Here is a 17,170-nt window from a genome sequence, read left to right as displayed (position 1 = left end):
TTGATGGCGAATTCTCCACATTCCCAGGCCTGCACGTTTCACGTCACCTTAAAAAAGCAGCCCCTTGCTTTATTTTCCCCAGACATTAAGCAGAAAGTATTTTCTAATATGTTGGCTTTCCAACTCCGTGCTGAAGCCTTCATTTTGCGTGAAGCCTTGACAGCAAACTGCAGATAAAGGGGAAGGGTGGAGGGGATGGGAAATGTTGAAATGGCGCCAGCTCATTTTTAACTGTTTTCAGTCAGTACATTTCTGTGTCTCCTGCAGTTTATGCTCTCACTCTGATTATATGAAAATCCTAATTAAAAAGTTAATGGGGATCTGAAGATGGGAGGACCCGTGTGCATGCCAGGCTGGCAGAGTGCAGATGGTGGCTGCCGTTGCTGGGAAAAGATATTTGGGGATCACTGCCCAGAAGGGCATGTTTACCGAGTGGTGAAAATGTAACAGCAAAGATCCATCTTTGGCAGCTGCCTGAATGCAGGGCAGGTCGTTTGTCCTTGAATAGTTGTTTCCATTACTTCTAATTCCATGTATGACCATAGCGCTTCGGAGCCATTCAACTGCACAACAGAAAAGTGGCTGACAGTCTAACCGCAGTGCTAACACCACCAAATACAACACTTCCCAAATCCCAAACCCTCACTGTTTTGCTTAGACCAGAGGTCGGACCCGGGAAGCATCTGTGCTGACAGACATGCCGGCCGGTGTGAGAAGGCTCTCCCCTGCACAGGGAGCCTTCGCTTCCACCCCTTTCCAGCAGCAGAGTCAATTCCCGGCTCGTTGCAAGCAGTGGGGCTTTTCCCACAGCTGCCTCTGCTTTTCCCGGCAATCCCTACACACCACAGCTCCTCCGCTCGTCCTCCTGCTCCCACCAGCGGGAAGAGGTGCAGGCAGGCCAGGAGGGCGGCTGCTGCACCAGCCAGAGCCCAGCTTTGGCCGCCGGACATGGGAGAGACCAGGAGCCACAGCCACGGCTTCCAAACACCTCCATCTCTCCGGGGAAAGGGAGCGGGGATGGATGGAAGTCTCCAGCAGGCCCAGCTGGCAAACACCTCCCAACCGAGTAATCTAGCACAGCAAAACGTGCACAGGCGCTAGCCTGGGTGGACATTAGGTGATGCCTATCAACATGCTGTAATGTATGCGAACGCTTTGCCTTTCTAAGGACAGCAGTGACAGGGCGCGGAGGAAGCATCGCTGGCAGCATTAACTGGATTCCTCCCTGTGTACGGTACCCAGAGCACTCCTTCCCCGCTTGGGAAGATGGTGGTTCCTCGAGACAGTGAGCCCACGAGGAAGAGAAGGGCTGACATTTCATAGATGGGTTTTAAGGATTTATCTACTCTTCAGCTGAGAGCTGCTCCCAAACCTGAGGGTTACATACGTCTTTTTAAGTGCAGAGGTGTTATTTTCCTGTCCCTTTGCTGGCAGAATCAGAAACTAGGACCTTAGCAAAGAGTCCAGAGGTCCAAGCTCCAATAAACACAAGAGTAAAAGAACAAAGAATGAACTAAAAAAATGTAGTAAGCAGGAGAGAAGGTGACCCAGACCTTGGCTCCCAAATAACCTTATGCTCAACAAAGCACGTATTAAAGCTAAAGCCAAGAGTGGGTGATTAATACTGGACATATTCTGGAGGGGACCTAATGGGATTGCCTTGCTTTTTGGAGCAGCATGGAAATCAGAAGGGACAGCAACAGGAGCTCAGAAGATGCAGCTAGAGTTCTTTGGTGGACAACTCCTCCTGGAGCTGCTCCCCACCACCCTCCCTTGTTTCTGATAGGAAGTGGAGCCAGTCAGCACAGTTCAGGTGTGTACCCTGCTACACCGTCGTGCATGTTCCACAACAGCTTCTGCAAGGTGACAAGTCAACTGGTGAAATCTGAATTCAGAGCAGAAGGCCTATCAATATGCAGTTCTGCAGCAGGGTTTAAAACAAGGAGAGGCTATCTAGTGCTGCTTCCACCCAGCTGCCATGAGCTATTAAGCACCACTGCTTTGACTAACAGTGTTTTGCATGGGTGAAGTTCAACCTTCTGTTCCTTCTTGAAGAAAGTGTTCTTCCTATTTGAGGCTGCCTGAATTTCTCTAGTGTATCCAGGACTTCACCAGCCAGTTTCATATGTGTAAGAACTTAGCTGAAAGAAAGCATTACCTGTGAGGGTGAAAGAGGTAAGATCATGATGTTGATGCGAGTGGGAGCTGATGGGATAAGTAATAGAGGGTTAGTTAATGCAGCAGATATGCTGACAATGTATAACCAGCTGCAGTATTTACAAGGCAGAATGGAAGCAGTCGCTGCAGCAGTCTAGTCGCTAGGAGCATGTGCATAAATAAAATTAGAGAACAATCTAAAATAATAAAGAAAGCTACAGACCTTGACTATGAATTTTATTGACAGTGGCATAATACAGTTAACAAAATGACATAGCAGGAGTACATAATGCATTTATTAGCCTTCCTATCTGAGGACAGACTTAACAGCAGTCCTCCTACATCAAGTGTAGTGCCTTTAAAGACAGATAAAACAGGACTGCTGTGAATGAAACAGTAACAGGAAGCTGAATCAGACGCCAGGAAATAATGGCTTTCAGTTACACACTATTACATGACAATCCAAACTTTTTCATATGAAGAAAAATAAACAAGATCAAATTAACTTACAACTTATTAATAGAAGCTGAGAAACCGATTTCAAACTGTCAGTGCCCTTTTAAGCACATCGAAGATAATACAAACACTTTATGCATGTGCATGTTCGGCTCACAGCAATGCACACCATATTATTAAGCCTCTAAGAAGAGGATGAAAATACCCTTACTGGCTACACTGCATTGTCACAAATGCTTCTCCTTAATAATGTAGGATCTTCTCCAGCTGAAAAATACTCCATTCATGCTGGCAGAAAGACAGTGGATATTGCAGCAGATTTCCAGAGACAATTGCTCATTTGTCCAGGCCATCCATTTATTCTACAGGTCAATAAAATAGCATTCATTTGTTCACTAGCATTAATAAGAATGATAAAGGCCAACTGAAACTGGGCTGGTAAATGCTTGTGATAATGTGCAAGCTGGATGCAAAAAGAGAGCAAGAACTTCCCTATGCCAACAAAACCACTTTTCTCAGTAGCTCTTGTTACAGAGCAGACAGGATGATGCTTATTTCCATGTGAACAGTTGAAGGGAGTTGAGAAGAAAATTAAACTCCTGAACAGTACTGTAGGCACATACAATAACAATTATTCCCTTGAACAGTAGCTCTGCAGACTGCTGGGGTATTTTCAACCAGTGCTTTGGAACTCATTGCAGGAATGCCAGTAAGCAGCCATCTCAGTGTCAGTTTTGCCGTGCACCAAAGTAACTGAGCCCTATGACCAGACAGCATATATTGAAAGCTAATATAGCTCAATAAAATTTTTTAAGTTTGTTCTGCAGAGATGTAGCTACAAGTATGATACATCCTCACTACCAGGGTACCTGGTGTGGCACTAATTCCTTCTCAGTTAAATTTCTAAACAGAAACGTATTATCTGTATTCACTCTTCTATTATTAGTTTGCTAAGAGGGGTGCACCTGCATCTTTCTAATTTTATCCTGTAGGCATTGGAAATTGGAAGTAGAAATTAGCCATAATGTTTTCATATGCAGGTATGTTAAACAGACTCAAGAGTTTAAAAGTAGTATTGTAAGCAAACGCCTTATTCTATGCTTCTTATTGATGCCAGTGATAACACTAAGATGCTAAAACCACACAAAATATTAAAAAGTACTTTCTTGCCATTATTTATTCTGTGGATTTGGACAATGAAATCGTTTCCCTTTCATTTTGAGGAATTTTCCAATGCTCACTTTTGCAGTTGTTTTGGGTTTGTATGGCTTAAACCTCGACAGCAGTGTTTGGGCTACGAAGACCTCATTGCAATGCTAGCTCCACCTTCTCCACAGGGAAGTGCCTGGAGGAATGCAGATCTGTTGACTGTGAATTCTTGTCTGCTCTCAGCTTCCCTCTGTCTTGACATTACTGTTCTTCTCCTCCATTATTCCCTGTCAGTCCTTTGACTGCTTTGATTCTTCTAATTTCTGGGATGTTTCTACTGTACAGTTAACGCAGAGCGGGGCTCATACATTCTTCCTTCTTCATTTTATGTGTTTGAAGTTAAGAGTATCTCTGTGTACTTTTTGGATTAAGTTATATGCTCACATAAATCAATTTCTAGCTAGGTTTGCAAGTGCTAGATACTTCTCCGTTCCCTCCCTCAACCTAATAAAGTCAGTGGAAGGATAAGAGGAAGGTCTGCCGTACTCTGTGGTGGTTATTTACACATTAACGCTTCTTCTCCATCAGCCTCGGCAGTTATTGACACCCCAAAGTTCAGGACAGAGCTGGGCACGCCAGCAGCGCTGAGGCCTCGAAACAGCTGTCCCACACAGGGAAACCTAACGTACGCCGTCTTCCCGCCTGCGCCTCGCCCTGCATTGCTCAGGGAAACCACCGTCCCTTTTCCGCAGGATGTTTGACGAGACAGCGCTTGGAATTCCGTGTGTGTTTTCAGGATAACTAAGAACTCCAGCGGTACGCTCCGTCCAAAAGGGATCACCTGGCCGAGGGGAACAGCGCCCTACAAAAGGTCGCCCTGTCCCCACGCGTTGCCGTGGCCGGCCTCCAGGCGGGCTTTCGCAAAGCAGCCCTCGGGAAAGGGGCTGCCCGGCGGGGCGGCCGCCGGCCTCGGAGCGGGATCGGCCTCGGCCTCGGCCTCAATGTCAGGGCGACGGCGCCTCGCCTCCCCGCCACCCCGTTGCTAGGGCGGTTGCTGCGGCGCCATGTTGGGGGAGCGCGGCGACCCGGACGTGCTGCCCCGGGGGCGGGGTTTCCCTTCCTGTGCGGCGGGGCCGGACCCGGCCGGGTTAGGAGGCAGGAAATGGCGGCGGTGCTGCAGCAGCAGCTGCCGGGCCCTCCCGCTCCGCAGTGCCGGGCCCAGGCCGCCTAGAGCCGCCGCGCCAGCGCCGGGCCCGGGCCGCAGCCACGCCGGGCCGGACTCCGAGCACTTTACATACATGAGGTAGCGGGCGGGGCCGGGCGGCGGGAAGGGCGGGCGCCGCCGAGCTGAGCTGAGGCGCCAGCGGGGCCCCGGCCGCCGCGGGCGGGGGAGGGGCCGGGCGGCGGGGGGGGGGAGCCCCTCCGCTCCCCGGGGCGGCCCGGTCCGGTCCGCGGCGGGGGCGGGAGGGGGGGAAGCCCTTCCGCGGCCCGGGCCGGCGGAGGGGGACGTGGTCGCGGGCGGGTGGGCTCCCCGCGGGAGCGGTGCCCGGCGGGGCGGCGGGAGGGGCTCGGCCCCGGAGGGGCCGCGGCGTTTGCCCCGGAGCGACGTTTCTCCTTGCGGAGCTGAGCTTTGACCTCCTGTGCTCGTTATTGTTCGGTCCTGCGGGGCCGGCAGCCCTTTGTAGCCGCCGGTCTTTGCAGGCTGACAGGGCAAGGAGGGCTTATCTCGCTGCTGTGTTTTAAACAGATTCTCGGGCTAAAGTGATGCGGCAGGATCGCTTTCCGCGGAGTACTTGAAACGATTAAGTATAGGTTGTGTAGTAGGGAATGGTAGTCGCTGCTGTTCGCTATGCTCTGCTTGCCTCGCTGTCCCTGGGTAAACATATCATTTGATTACTTGGCAGTCCGTGGTCTCCCCGCTTCCTCCTGACAAACCAACATATGGAGCTCAGTGTGTATCTTAACCCCGCTCCAGTTTTATTTTTTGCTTTGTGCTGCATTCTGTTGACATGGAAACCAACACTGCTTTCTGTTCCAGAGAATTGGAAGCTAAAGCTACCAAAGAAGTCGAAAGAAAACTAAGCAGGTAAGATACTAATTTAAATTCACTCCTGCAGTTCAGAACAAGAGTTGGCCTTGGGCTAGAAATCGTTGTGGGCTTTATCTGGAGCTTTAATCTCACGTTAATTGTAAGGATAAAAACTCCCTGAATTTGAAAATGTGCTCCTCTACTGCATAGAGAGATCTCTGCAATTTCAGTTAATTCTGTAGACTAAGCACCTTTTCAGCACGGTTTCTTTTGCATAATAACAATATCAGGCTCTGTAATATAGTTTCTTTAATAGGGTAGGTTTTTGAAGAGAAAAATAACTTACTTTTCTGTCCTAAGTTGTAGTACCTAACAGTAACTAAAAAAAAATGAATGAAGGGTTTGTTTGTTTTTTTCCTATACTGTGCAGGCAAATATCGTTGGGAGGCAAGAAATAGTTGGTTTTGGCAACAAACTTGCTTTGAACTCACATAAACTGTATGTTGCCATATAACTATTAGGTCTTTGCATCTTTTTCCCTGAAGAGTTAAAGACGGTGAATTTCCCATTAGCATGTAGTTTTTATTTGAGAACTTTGTAGAATGGGCAGTTGCTTTTTTCAGTTACTTAGCTGAAGAGTAAAGAGTTAAGAGTTATGTTGAATTAGGAATTCTGTGCCAGTGATATACATCACTTCTGCGTTTAAGAAGGTATTTCTTCTGCACCATTTATTTTTAGTACGGTGACTTTCTTGCAAATATCTACTTCTTTCTGTTGTTTACATTCTTTGTTTTCGACTTTCATCCTACTTTCTTCTTGTGTTCTTTTTCAATTAGACCTTAAAGGGACTTTTGCCAGCGAACTTTTAAAGAGACTTGTACTAGGGCCATTTGAAATATGCTGAAACCCTGAATATAACTGATAGAATATTAGTTTCTGGTACCTTGCTTTTTTCTTATTTACTGTGCCTAATCAGTCTCCAACTTCCAGACTGATTTATGATTCCACTGTGAAAGCTGATTGGCTTTCCCCTGATGTCAGCGTGTCTTCCTTTTTTTGGTAATGTGCTTAAGCATGAATAATTTTTCCCATTTTGTTGTTGAAATACATAGAATCTTTAAGATACATGTAGCATATTGCTTTTAAATACAATGACAAGGTAATTGTTAAATGGGCTTTACTTGAAGAGAATGATTTCAAATTGCAACTCTTTAAGTGATCTGTCCACAAAAGGTACCAAACTGCTATGTAAAAAAAAAAAAAAATTATTAAATCATTAGCATTCTGTGGAAAGCACTTGGTGCACACTTGATGTGAGAAGCGATTTCAGAGCTATTAAATAAGGTGGACAGAGTGCTAAGTTCAAAACAATATTCTGGTGCAACTCTTAGGAAGTCAGTAGATGTTCACATTTTTATGACCTTAAGAGAGATCTCTTGTCACGCTGGCAGGTGTGACAGATAGTGACAAGAAGTGAAAGTAAACTAGGACTGCCTAAACTTGGTGGGGGATGGGGACAGGACAAGGTTCACTGAGTAAATTCTGATATGGAATGGGTCTCCCTGTTGTCTGACAGAGAGGTATATGTTTTATTCATTTAAAAGATTCAGAACTGGTTTTAAGTTAATGTTCATAAACCAGTTGTTTTCAGAAACCTGTTTTCTAACTGGTTTATGTTTAGTGAGGGTGTTTTCATCATGTGAGCATGTAGCCTGATAAAACTGTGGCATGCCTACTCTGGATAGGCCTGATTAATTATTTTACTCTTGCAGAACTCAACAGATAGCCCTCATTCTTTCTCTAATGTCATTATTTACGATCTTATTAAATTTGCAGTGACCTAGTCAAATTGTAAAAGAGCAAATATCTTTTCCTGGGAAAGGTAAATAGACCTGTGCTACAGTTTTTCTTGATCTAAAATTGCATAGTGTATATATAGACTGTAAACTCCATGGGACATTGGCATTGCTTCATGTATTTTCTGAAGTCACCTTTGGAGTTTATGTTTATAAATTAATGGGTAGCAAATACTCTTTTTTGTCTTACTAGGAATATTGGCCTAGACTGTAGGTTTGCGATAGGATAAGTATTATAGCTTTTACTACAGCTTGCTTATCCAGTTGGAGCGATTACCGTTTTAAACTCAGGATTAACAATTTGGCTTGTCTGGCCTTTTAGAAAAGAATCTTCCTTTGGTCCGTGTTCTCTTTAAAATGCATACATGCCTAGTCCTGTGCAAATATTCCTGGTCTCAAAAATAAGCATAGTGCATGATTTGCGACAATAATTCAAATAAATTTATTGCACGCTGTATTGTTGCATAATGTTACAAGTTAAATGCCACCTGTTCAGTCTACTGCTGAAAAAGAACTGTCCATTATTAACTGGAGAAATGCAAGAATTAAATTTGGTTAAAATCAAGACCAGTAAAAATCACCATTTAGTTCTTCTCATTTAAGAAATAACTTTTTAATTCTGTTTGGTAAACAGGGCTTTCCTGCCTCATTTATGTGGAACTGAGAGAAGGTAAATATCTGAAATATGTTTACAATTTCCCCCCCCCCACCAAACACAGGAGTTTGACTCTTACTTCACAAGCATGCAAATGATAGGGAAGATTCACACATTGCTTTCATTTGCCTGTGTTTCTGCTCCAGAGATTCCATCTGCATTGGTTGCAGACTGTCCATGTTCTGGAAGAGCAAACTTTTTACCTAAAATCATGTATACCTCTAGATTTCATCCATGTATTCTACTAAGTTACTACTCTACGTGGCTCTTTTTTTTTTTTTTTTTTTTTCCCTTCACTCTTCCATGTTAAAATAACTACCATATTTCCTCATTTGCTGTAGAAAAAAATTGGGATGGCTCAATGATAGAGGCATAGAGAAACAGTGAGAAATGTAGTTGTTTCTGTTGATATTTAAGGACTTGATTTTCTGTTGGGTTTTGGGGGAGTGTGTGTTTTTTCCTGATAAACTTCTTATGGGAAGACTTCAGCTGTCAAATGGGAAGATTTTATTGAAAAGAGGCAGCATTCTATTCATACTTTTCAAGACCTTTAGAGATACTTGGGCAAAATTATGCATTCCTTTCTCCTCTACACACTCTTTTTCAGGTCGTGCATAATTGTCAGGTTGTCCCTATAAGGTAACTTGCGTTTACCGTTTTCTAGTCTGACAGCAAACCCGTTGTGCAGTATACTGCTTGACTCTGCATTAATAAAACTGAAGCAGTCTAGAATATGGGTGGTCTTATGGTTAAGATGCTGTGCTTCAACAGTTGTTTGGGTTTGTGCATCTGTTACAGGTATCCTACATGACTAGTGTGATTATGGAGAAGCAGTTTAATCTATCTTCTTCGGGTCCCTGTTTGTTAAATGAAGATAGGGATTGTTTATTGCTGCTACTGAAGTCTTGTGTATTTAGATGATAAACTTCTTGGGAAAGAGATTTGTCTTTTGTATGCTTATGTAGCAGTGAACATCTCAGATGAAACTTCAGGGCAAAACTGTAACACAAATATTATTCCAGAACTATGGCATATTTATAGTGCTTGTAGTTTGGAACATAGTTCTGTTGAGCCAGCTTCTCTATTAGGAAAATGGGAAAGATGAGTATTCCAAATAATTGGTAGTGGTAGACATGGTAGGTAGAATTCTGTCACTTCACTTTCAGGGTGATAATTTAAAGACTGAGGTATTTAAAAGCAAAAAAGAAAGTAGCACACATTTACTAATTAATTATTCATTGAAGTAATTGTTTCAATTTTTAGCTTGGCAGCACCTCTTCTATACATTAATAGCTGGAAAGAATTAACAGACATACACAACATCTGTAAATAAGTGTTTTTGTTTTGTTATCAGTGCCTGAGGCTTTCTTTGCTCCAGTGTAATATGCTGAGTAGTTTTAGTTGCCAGAGCATTTCCATTTAAGGCACTGGTGGGTTTTGTTTATTTGTTTTTTTGTTGTTTTGGGTTTTTTGTTAACTTCAAAGTACTGGTTTCTATTCCATAAACTTGAAGAGTGCTTTCTTTGGTGTAGTGCACTATTTTGTGGGAAGCATTGATAAAGGAATTGGAGGATCCATTTTCATCAAAGTACCCATTTTATAATCGGTTCTTGTATAATGATGGTTTGGTAGAAAAGCTAGCTATTGTTTTTTTATGGAAATTGAGAAATAATTTTTATTGGCAGTTGTATGCAATTGCATAATTTTAAAGATTAGGGAACTTGTAGGTCAGAATACAGAAAAATCATCAAAACTTAAAGTCTCAGCAATATGTTTGAAATTCTCTGTAGAATATCAGTCATTGCACTACATATTCAACCATGCATGCATACATGTTTACTGTCTTTGCAGAATTGTAAAAGATCTTTCAATTCCAGATTGAAAGATTCCAGATACTTATCTGGCAGTGTTCCACCTGTAGCATTGCAAGTTAATTTGTAACTAGAAGAAAAGCAAATGGTGGAAAGGATTTGTTTGTTTATTTTCTCCAAAATTTATTTTATATATTTGTCACTGGAAATTTTAGAGTGGTTTCAAAAGCCACCGTGTTTAATCACTTCTAATTCTTACTTTTATGTTTACTCCATGTAGTAAATGGGTAGAAGGTAAAAATCCATAAATAGTAAACGCAGAAGTTGGTGATTGGGTATTCAGTAGCAGCTGTGCTATCAGTGTCTCCTGCATCCTGCTGTCAATAAATAGGCTGAATGATGTCTGTCCTTTTGAGAAATGGACTGATAAATATATTTTTACCTTCAGTTAGTAACACAGAGCCAGTGAGAAGCTGGCTAGTTGTTTAACTGGTCTCCTTTGTCCAGTGGCAAATGCTTCCCCTTCATGACCCCCCTGCCCGCTGTTGGTTGGGACCAGTGCAGTGCTTGGTCACTTGATGTGTTCGGCATGGAGGACCATTGCAATGACACCAAAAACCCAGAGCAGTTCTTCAGTGTTTCAAGTGCTTCAAAGGACACCTAACATGCAATACCTTTGGGAGAATCCCTTCACAGCCTCAGGGCTTCTAAAAGCATTTGTTGGCAATGGAAGCAGCATCTTTAAAAATGTGCTAGCACCATCTTGTGGGGCAGCATGACTTTAATGTGGTTTGCAAGTGTTGAAGGTGTCTGCTTGGCTAGCAAACGCTGTACCTGAGCATCTGTAATAGCGCTGGCATCTTTAGCAGCGTTCGTGGAGAGGCATTTCTAACTGTTAGTGCTAGCTCGAAGAATCCAGAAACCCAACGAATACAATCCTTTTGCGTAGGTAGTTTGGTTTTGGTGAATGCGAGGTAACTGGCGTTAACGGTGAATGGCGACCTGTTTTATTTTGGGCTTGAAATTTGCTGCGTGCAAGTAATATATGCTTTCACTCTGAGATAAATATTGAATTCAAATCATAATAATACAGTGCTATGTCTTAGATGCTATGTCTTGTGTCAGAATTCTTCTTGTAACCATAATTTCCTCAGTGAGGTGACTGGAATTGTAATTTTGTTGTGGCATAACGTTTCCCTTTTGTATACTGCAACAGCAAAGATAGCATGCTGCACAAACATTAATTGCATCCTCAGTATGTCTTCCAGGGAAAATACAGCTATACCTGGTTCTCCTCTTCTGTAACGTAAGAAGAGAGGTTAAATATGTCTGTTGCAGCCCAGGTATTTTTACAATGCCAAGCTGGAGCTTTTGAAATTAAAGATTAATAGAACTTTTCTCAAGAATTAAAGTAATAAGTAAAATATTATTTGATGTAAACATTTCAGGTAATATTTATATTTTGAGCGTTACAGCTTTTTTCCAGTTCACAAACCAAATAACAAATCAAGCCATACAAAAATAAAATTAACACTGTCAAAACTTAAGACAAAGAAGTAGTAATGAGTGCTGACTGTAGAAGTAAGAATATAGCTGCTCTTCGTTTAACGGCATGTGATTGTGATGGTAATGAAATGAAAGACTTCATATCAGAAATCACGCCGAATCGCAAGGCACTTTGTCTTGCCAAAGTGATACCTGTCCTAGAAGATTGAAAAGTACTTTTTTTTTTTTAAATGGCTTAATTGAGGAAAGCGTTTGGTGGTTTGTTGGTTTTTTCCCCTTATACAAACAAGAATTGTGCTGAGGTACACAATTGGAGAAAAAATTATTTTTAAATAAATAATGCTAAATATTTATCTGACACTCAAATCTGTTTTAAAATTATGCAGATAATAGCAGCTTCTACTTGTATGTTCTCAGAGCCATCAAATGTGCAGTCTCTCCTGAGATCAAGATCCATTTTCATTTGGGTCTCACTTGAAAGTAAAGCACCTTTCAAGTTAAGCTATTTAAACTGAAGGCCTTTGCTCCAGTCTCAAATGTGAATTTCGTATGGTGTGGGTATTTTATTTTCAGTTGATCTAAATTGAAAAATAAGGTTTGCACTTCTGCTAAGACCATTTAACCTTGAGCAAGCTAATCCAATTATATAGGAGGAAAAGGAAATTCCCTATACATGTGTTTTAGTGAAAGTTGGATGGCTGATAGGGGAAATAATAGAGATCTGTTTGTATATTCATGTTATGAATCAGAATTCTCAGCCATTGCTTGTCATTTGGCCAGCTGATGGACCAAGTGTGCTGCTACAAACACTTTCACCACACAAGGTCGATGGATTAAGTCTACCCAGATGTAGGGAAAAGCCCAGCAAAAGATCTTGTTAATTTTCTGGCTTTGTCTTGTTACTATGAGACTGGATTCCTACCCTGTTTCTTTTTATGTGCTCTGAAGTAACATGAAGCTGCTGATAGTCTGTACACAAAGAATAATATAGCAGGAATAGGTAGCTATTAAAGTCTAAAATGATAAATGGGAAATACTACGTAACACTTCTGTTTCTGAATAAGTAGCATTAAAAATGTAGCTTGTTTGTTATATGTTCTAATGGGTGTTGGAATCTCATGCTTAAATACTATCATTTGCTGTCTGTTGAGAGGGCCGTGTATTAATGTGTTAGAAAGAATAAAGGAAACTTGCACTTTTAGCTGTCAGATGGAAATTCAGGAGTTCTGCTTTAGACTGTGATGACTTAATAGGTAAATATGAATTTGTATTTCAGGTTTATGTTTATGTAAGAGGGTAGTGGGAATAGGACTACCTTCCTCGAAATACTCAGTTTTCAGTGAAGAACATGGGCAGTAAGGGCTTTACTGTTGTTATTTAATTGTACGATGGGTTAGTTTTGCTTTCTAATCACTGAGATTTAACATTATAATGGTAATCTAATACTCTTTTAAAAACTTGTCATGAACTATAGGTGGGTAATTTTTTTTTTTCAAGGTTCACATAGGGTCCTGATACTAATCATAGGAGGGGGTTTTATGTGTTCTAAGCTGGCTTTGTAATGTAAAATCTGTTTTTCTTAAATACATGAAAGTAGAATGATCACAGTGTCATAATTTAGGAGTTTTATTGTTCCTGTGTGGAAACAAAAAAAATGATGCTGTGGTAGAATATTCCAGAGATATTGGTATGTTAGTTGTTAGCATCTCTATTCTAAAAATAAAATGTAATCTTGTTGATTTAGCAGTAGCAGGATTGATGAGTTACTCTTTTTTTTTTTTCCTGTGAAAATACTGTTTTGCATTCTGCTTGTTCTTTAAAGTGCTATAGCTTTCTTCTAAAAGCTGAATGATTTTTCAGTTAATGTAGTTTTTGCATGTGACGCGTTGAAATTTGTTGTACAAAACGAGGTGCTAGTGGCTTTGTTAACTCTTAGAAATCTTCTGAGGTTATTAGAAATCCTGTAAATAACCTTTTGTTCCAGTAGGCGACCCTAGGTAACGTACCATCCTGCAGTGTTGACGCACTTACTACATCAGAGGTGTTTAACCTGTGCCCATAGACCTTGTTCGGCTTGCTAGAACAATGAATTCAGGCAGCAGTCGAGAGGGAGCAGGGCTGTTTCCCCAGGGCTCCACAGCCTAGCAGAAGCAAGTTTCAGACTGGTTGACTGCATCTGACAGCAACAGCCTGTTCCCCAGGTGTCATCTCTTGCTAAGGTCTTGCAGCAAACCCCATCTCACACTGACGTGTACAGCCAGTGCTGGGTAGACCCGTGGACACGGGACTCTGGGAAGGATAGCGACCAGAATAGGCTGAATCTTCAGAACGATTCCTCTGGATTATAGCTTGCTCCCTCCTCAGATCTAAGTAGCCTTTGAGAAAGAGGATGTCATGGGAAGGTGATGAGAATTCCTGTTGCACAGCCTGCTTGTGATGGATTTCCTGGGGTGATCTTGGGACAAGGTGGGCAGAGAACTGCTGCTCATACAACATGGGTGTTGAACTTGTGCTTCTGGGAGGTGTCAGCCCAGCAGCACACGTGCAGGGTAGTTGTGCATTATGCACAGCGGCAATGAGATTGTGAGAGGAGAAGGGCTGTGGACACTTTTCCTGGCTGAGGGAGGAAGATATAGTACTTGGCCTTTTCTGTTGGATTAGGTATCTCTTATTCTCAATGGTACTTCAGGAAATACTGTCCTCCTGAAGGGCAGCAAATCGGTGACTCTTCTTTCCATAGAAGTCAACTGTAAATAGATTCTGTATTCTATCCAGAATGAATTGTGATATATAGAAGCTACTTTTTTCCTAGACTGATTTCAGACCTACATGCTTCTTGTGATGTTTACTGATTCAAATTGCCTGTTAAAAATTGGACTATTCCAAATTCACTTAAACTAAGGGTCAGTGTTACCAACTTCAGTTTGGTTACAAATGCTCAGGATACAAGACAGCGAGGGCCAAAACTGACTCATAGTGCACAGATGTCACTGCAGGTTAATCACCACCTCAAATTTGCCAAGTATCCAATGGATTGCTTTAAATGAAACTAGCCGACTGTAATTGTTTTCTGTAGTTACATGACTAACCTCTTAGTTGTCCGTGAAATAATTTTTGAGACCTAATTGCAAATGCAAGATTGCTTTTTGCAGTAAGACAGTCCTCAGTGAATTCTGCAGCTAGATGATAAAACTATGATAAAATGCAAAATAGCCACGTTGCGTTTGATGGTTTGTGATTTGTCTTGCAGTGCAACTGGAATACAGGGGGGTCTCAGAAATAACATTTTTTGGGGTTTGGGTTTGGTTTTTTTTGGCATATCTTAACACATCAGAAGCAATTCTTTCAAAAAAGTATGTAGTGCTTGCTGTCTGTTACTAGAGAATCTTAAAAGACAGAATTTGGTCTGTGGAAACTTTTTAGAGCGGTGGTCTGTCTGTAGTACGTTTCTGTGTATGTAGGGTGGAAATAATACTGGTATTGTTTGACTGCTCATTGTCAAAGCATGCTGCAGCTCTATCTCTGGTAAATACCTGCAGTGTCAGACTGCTTTTGTTAACACATGCAGCATGAGTTGATGAGTACTTGTAACAGTCACCCTAAAAGTGGTAGAGGAGAAAAGGGATGCTGGATATACAATAAATCAGTGTTATTCCAACAGAAGGGAGCACTGGGAAAAGAAACAAGTAGAGGATGAAATCGGATTTGCAGTGAGAACAAAGATCTCGGCAAGTAGGGATGAAAACTGATTTCTGTTTGTATTAGTTGTTCTTACAGATACATGTAGCCATGCTCCACAGGTTTTCTGTTTACAGAGAGAAATCAGAAAAGGTATTTGCAATTAAGTAAAGAAATACTTGTTAATTTTGAGAATATAAAACTTTCCTCCTCCCAGACAAATTGGTTTTTACCATCTAGATAAAGTATAGCTGTTGTCTGGAAGTATTAATAGTGATAAAAATAGATTTGAGAAAACTGCTTCAGTTACCCAAAATGCAATCATGTGATTTCTTTTGTCTTGAGTGCTAATGTTAATAGTCTCAGAAGTTTCTGTGCCCTATAAATATTTTAAGTATTGCCACCTTTTTTCTTCCACAGTGAATGTCATGTGAAAATACTACCATATCTCTTTTTGTTTGAATTTGATTAATAATAGCCAAGTGGCCACAAGCTTTGAAATTTAAATATAAGTATTGTTATTATGGCATTGTCCTTACTAGGAGGAGAACCACTTTCAACATCTTGCTGAAGAATCTCACAACGGGACAAAAGAGCAGTTTTGAAGTTTAAAGGTAGAACTCAAATGGGCAGCAGTAACGTGGTACTCGCCTCTTCTGAAAGAATGGCAGTATTATGCAGAATGCAAAATATAATAAGCTGCTGGCTACCATAAAGAGAAGACTGGATGAGCTGCTGTTCAGTATTACTTACACTGGCACCACCTACAATGAGAGGCAGGTGCTGAAAGAGTGCTGTTTTGTCTAATTAAAAAGTGAGGAAGTTATATGAATTTGCCACAGTGGAACTGGGCAACTGGGAACTGGAAGTCACATGTGGATTTTAAAAAAGAAAAAAATTTAAACACACCCCCCCCCCCCAAACTGATGTCTGCATTCATTTTGAAAGGTACTTGAGCTGTGTTAAAAGTAGAATTAACCAATTATTTATATATCTAAATAAGTAATGAAAGTTTTAATACTTGTGGAGTATCTTATGTTTTACTGTATTCAGTCGGCATTGCTTCTGACATACATGTATAATTATCTTATTTGAAACTGGAGGTTTGTAGCTGTAGGTAGTTTGGGGTTAAAAAAGGAGCCCAGTGTTTCCAGGCAGATGTAAACCACTTATTGACTGCCCCTTATTGACATTGTCGGTTCATTTTCCCCCCAAAGTTTTGTATACAAGGCTGTCTTCTGTTTGATAATGTGAGTATGTGCAACCATGTGTCATTGAATGAGGGTAACTTTTTAAAGGAGATTTTAACACATTCAAAGTAATTGCGTAATAAAATCTCTTCTCCTGTTTTGCCTTGCTTAGTATGTGAAAAGCATGGCAAAGATAAAAACAGTGCTTTTCATGTTGAAAGCTGAATTTTGAAGGTAGACACCAGACAAGACCACTTGTCACAAACGGGGGTGTAAATTCCCTTCATCAGTTGTTTCTTGGCTTTTTCTTTTGCCACAGTAAATAAGCTATGTGACTCTAATCAGTTTTACTGTCCAGAGATCTCCACAGCAGCTTTGAATCTGAGCACCTTTTGTTACTTTAGCTGCAGCTGATCGGATAGAAAGTGTGTACAGATTTGGGAGAACGCCAGTTGCATATGAAACATTAATTTAAAAGAGGAGTTATACTAGTCTTTGAAGGTTATTCAAAGAGTACATTTGGTGTCGTCTTCCTTTATGTACTCAACATGGGTGGAGTTTGTTTCCACATCCCATTCAAAGTGTCATAGAAATTAGGACTTGTCTGAAGGATGTGGTTTGCCCAGTGAGAGGGTAGGTGTGCTTTGGAGCTAGTGTTAAGATTCAGGACATCAGAGGGATGT

At 41.5% G+C, this 17,170-nt stretch overlaps 1 protein-coding gene across 19 annotated transcripts in view; it reads left to right on the top strand.

Moving 5' to 3' along the window:
• The window catches only part of TNRC6A (trinucleotide repeat containing adaptor 6A), a 105,487-nt gene that overhangs the window by 46,307 nt on the left and 42,010 nt on the right, over positions 1-17,170 (top strand). For 9 of the 19 annotated variants that reach the window (XM_041120068.1, XM_030001335.1, XM_030001334.1 and 6 more), the window contains exons 1-3: positions 4,812-5,065; positions 5,801-5,848; positions 8,282-8,317. In XM_041120068.1, the coding sequence (XP_040976002.1) occupies positions 4,827-5,065; positions 5,801-5,848; positions 8,282-8,317 (323 nt within the window). In that variant the 5' untranslated portion in view covers positions 4,812-4,826. The other 10 variants (XM_030001325.2, XM_030001329.2, XM_030001331.2 and 7 more) reach the window with 9 other exon arrangements.

The sequence above is a fragment of the Aquila chrysaetos genome, chromosome 25, assembly GCF_900496995.4.
Source record: "Aquila chrysaetos chrysaetos chromosome 25, bAquChr1.4, whole genome shotgun sequence".
NCBI classification, from domain to species: domain Eukaryota; kingdom Metazoa; phylum Chordata; class Aves; order Accipitriformes; family Accipitridae; genus Aquila; species Aquila chrysaetos.
Note: the sequence above shows the minus strand (reverse complement) of the source record. Positions and strands in the feature narration are given on the sequence as shown.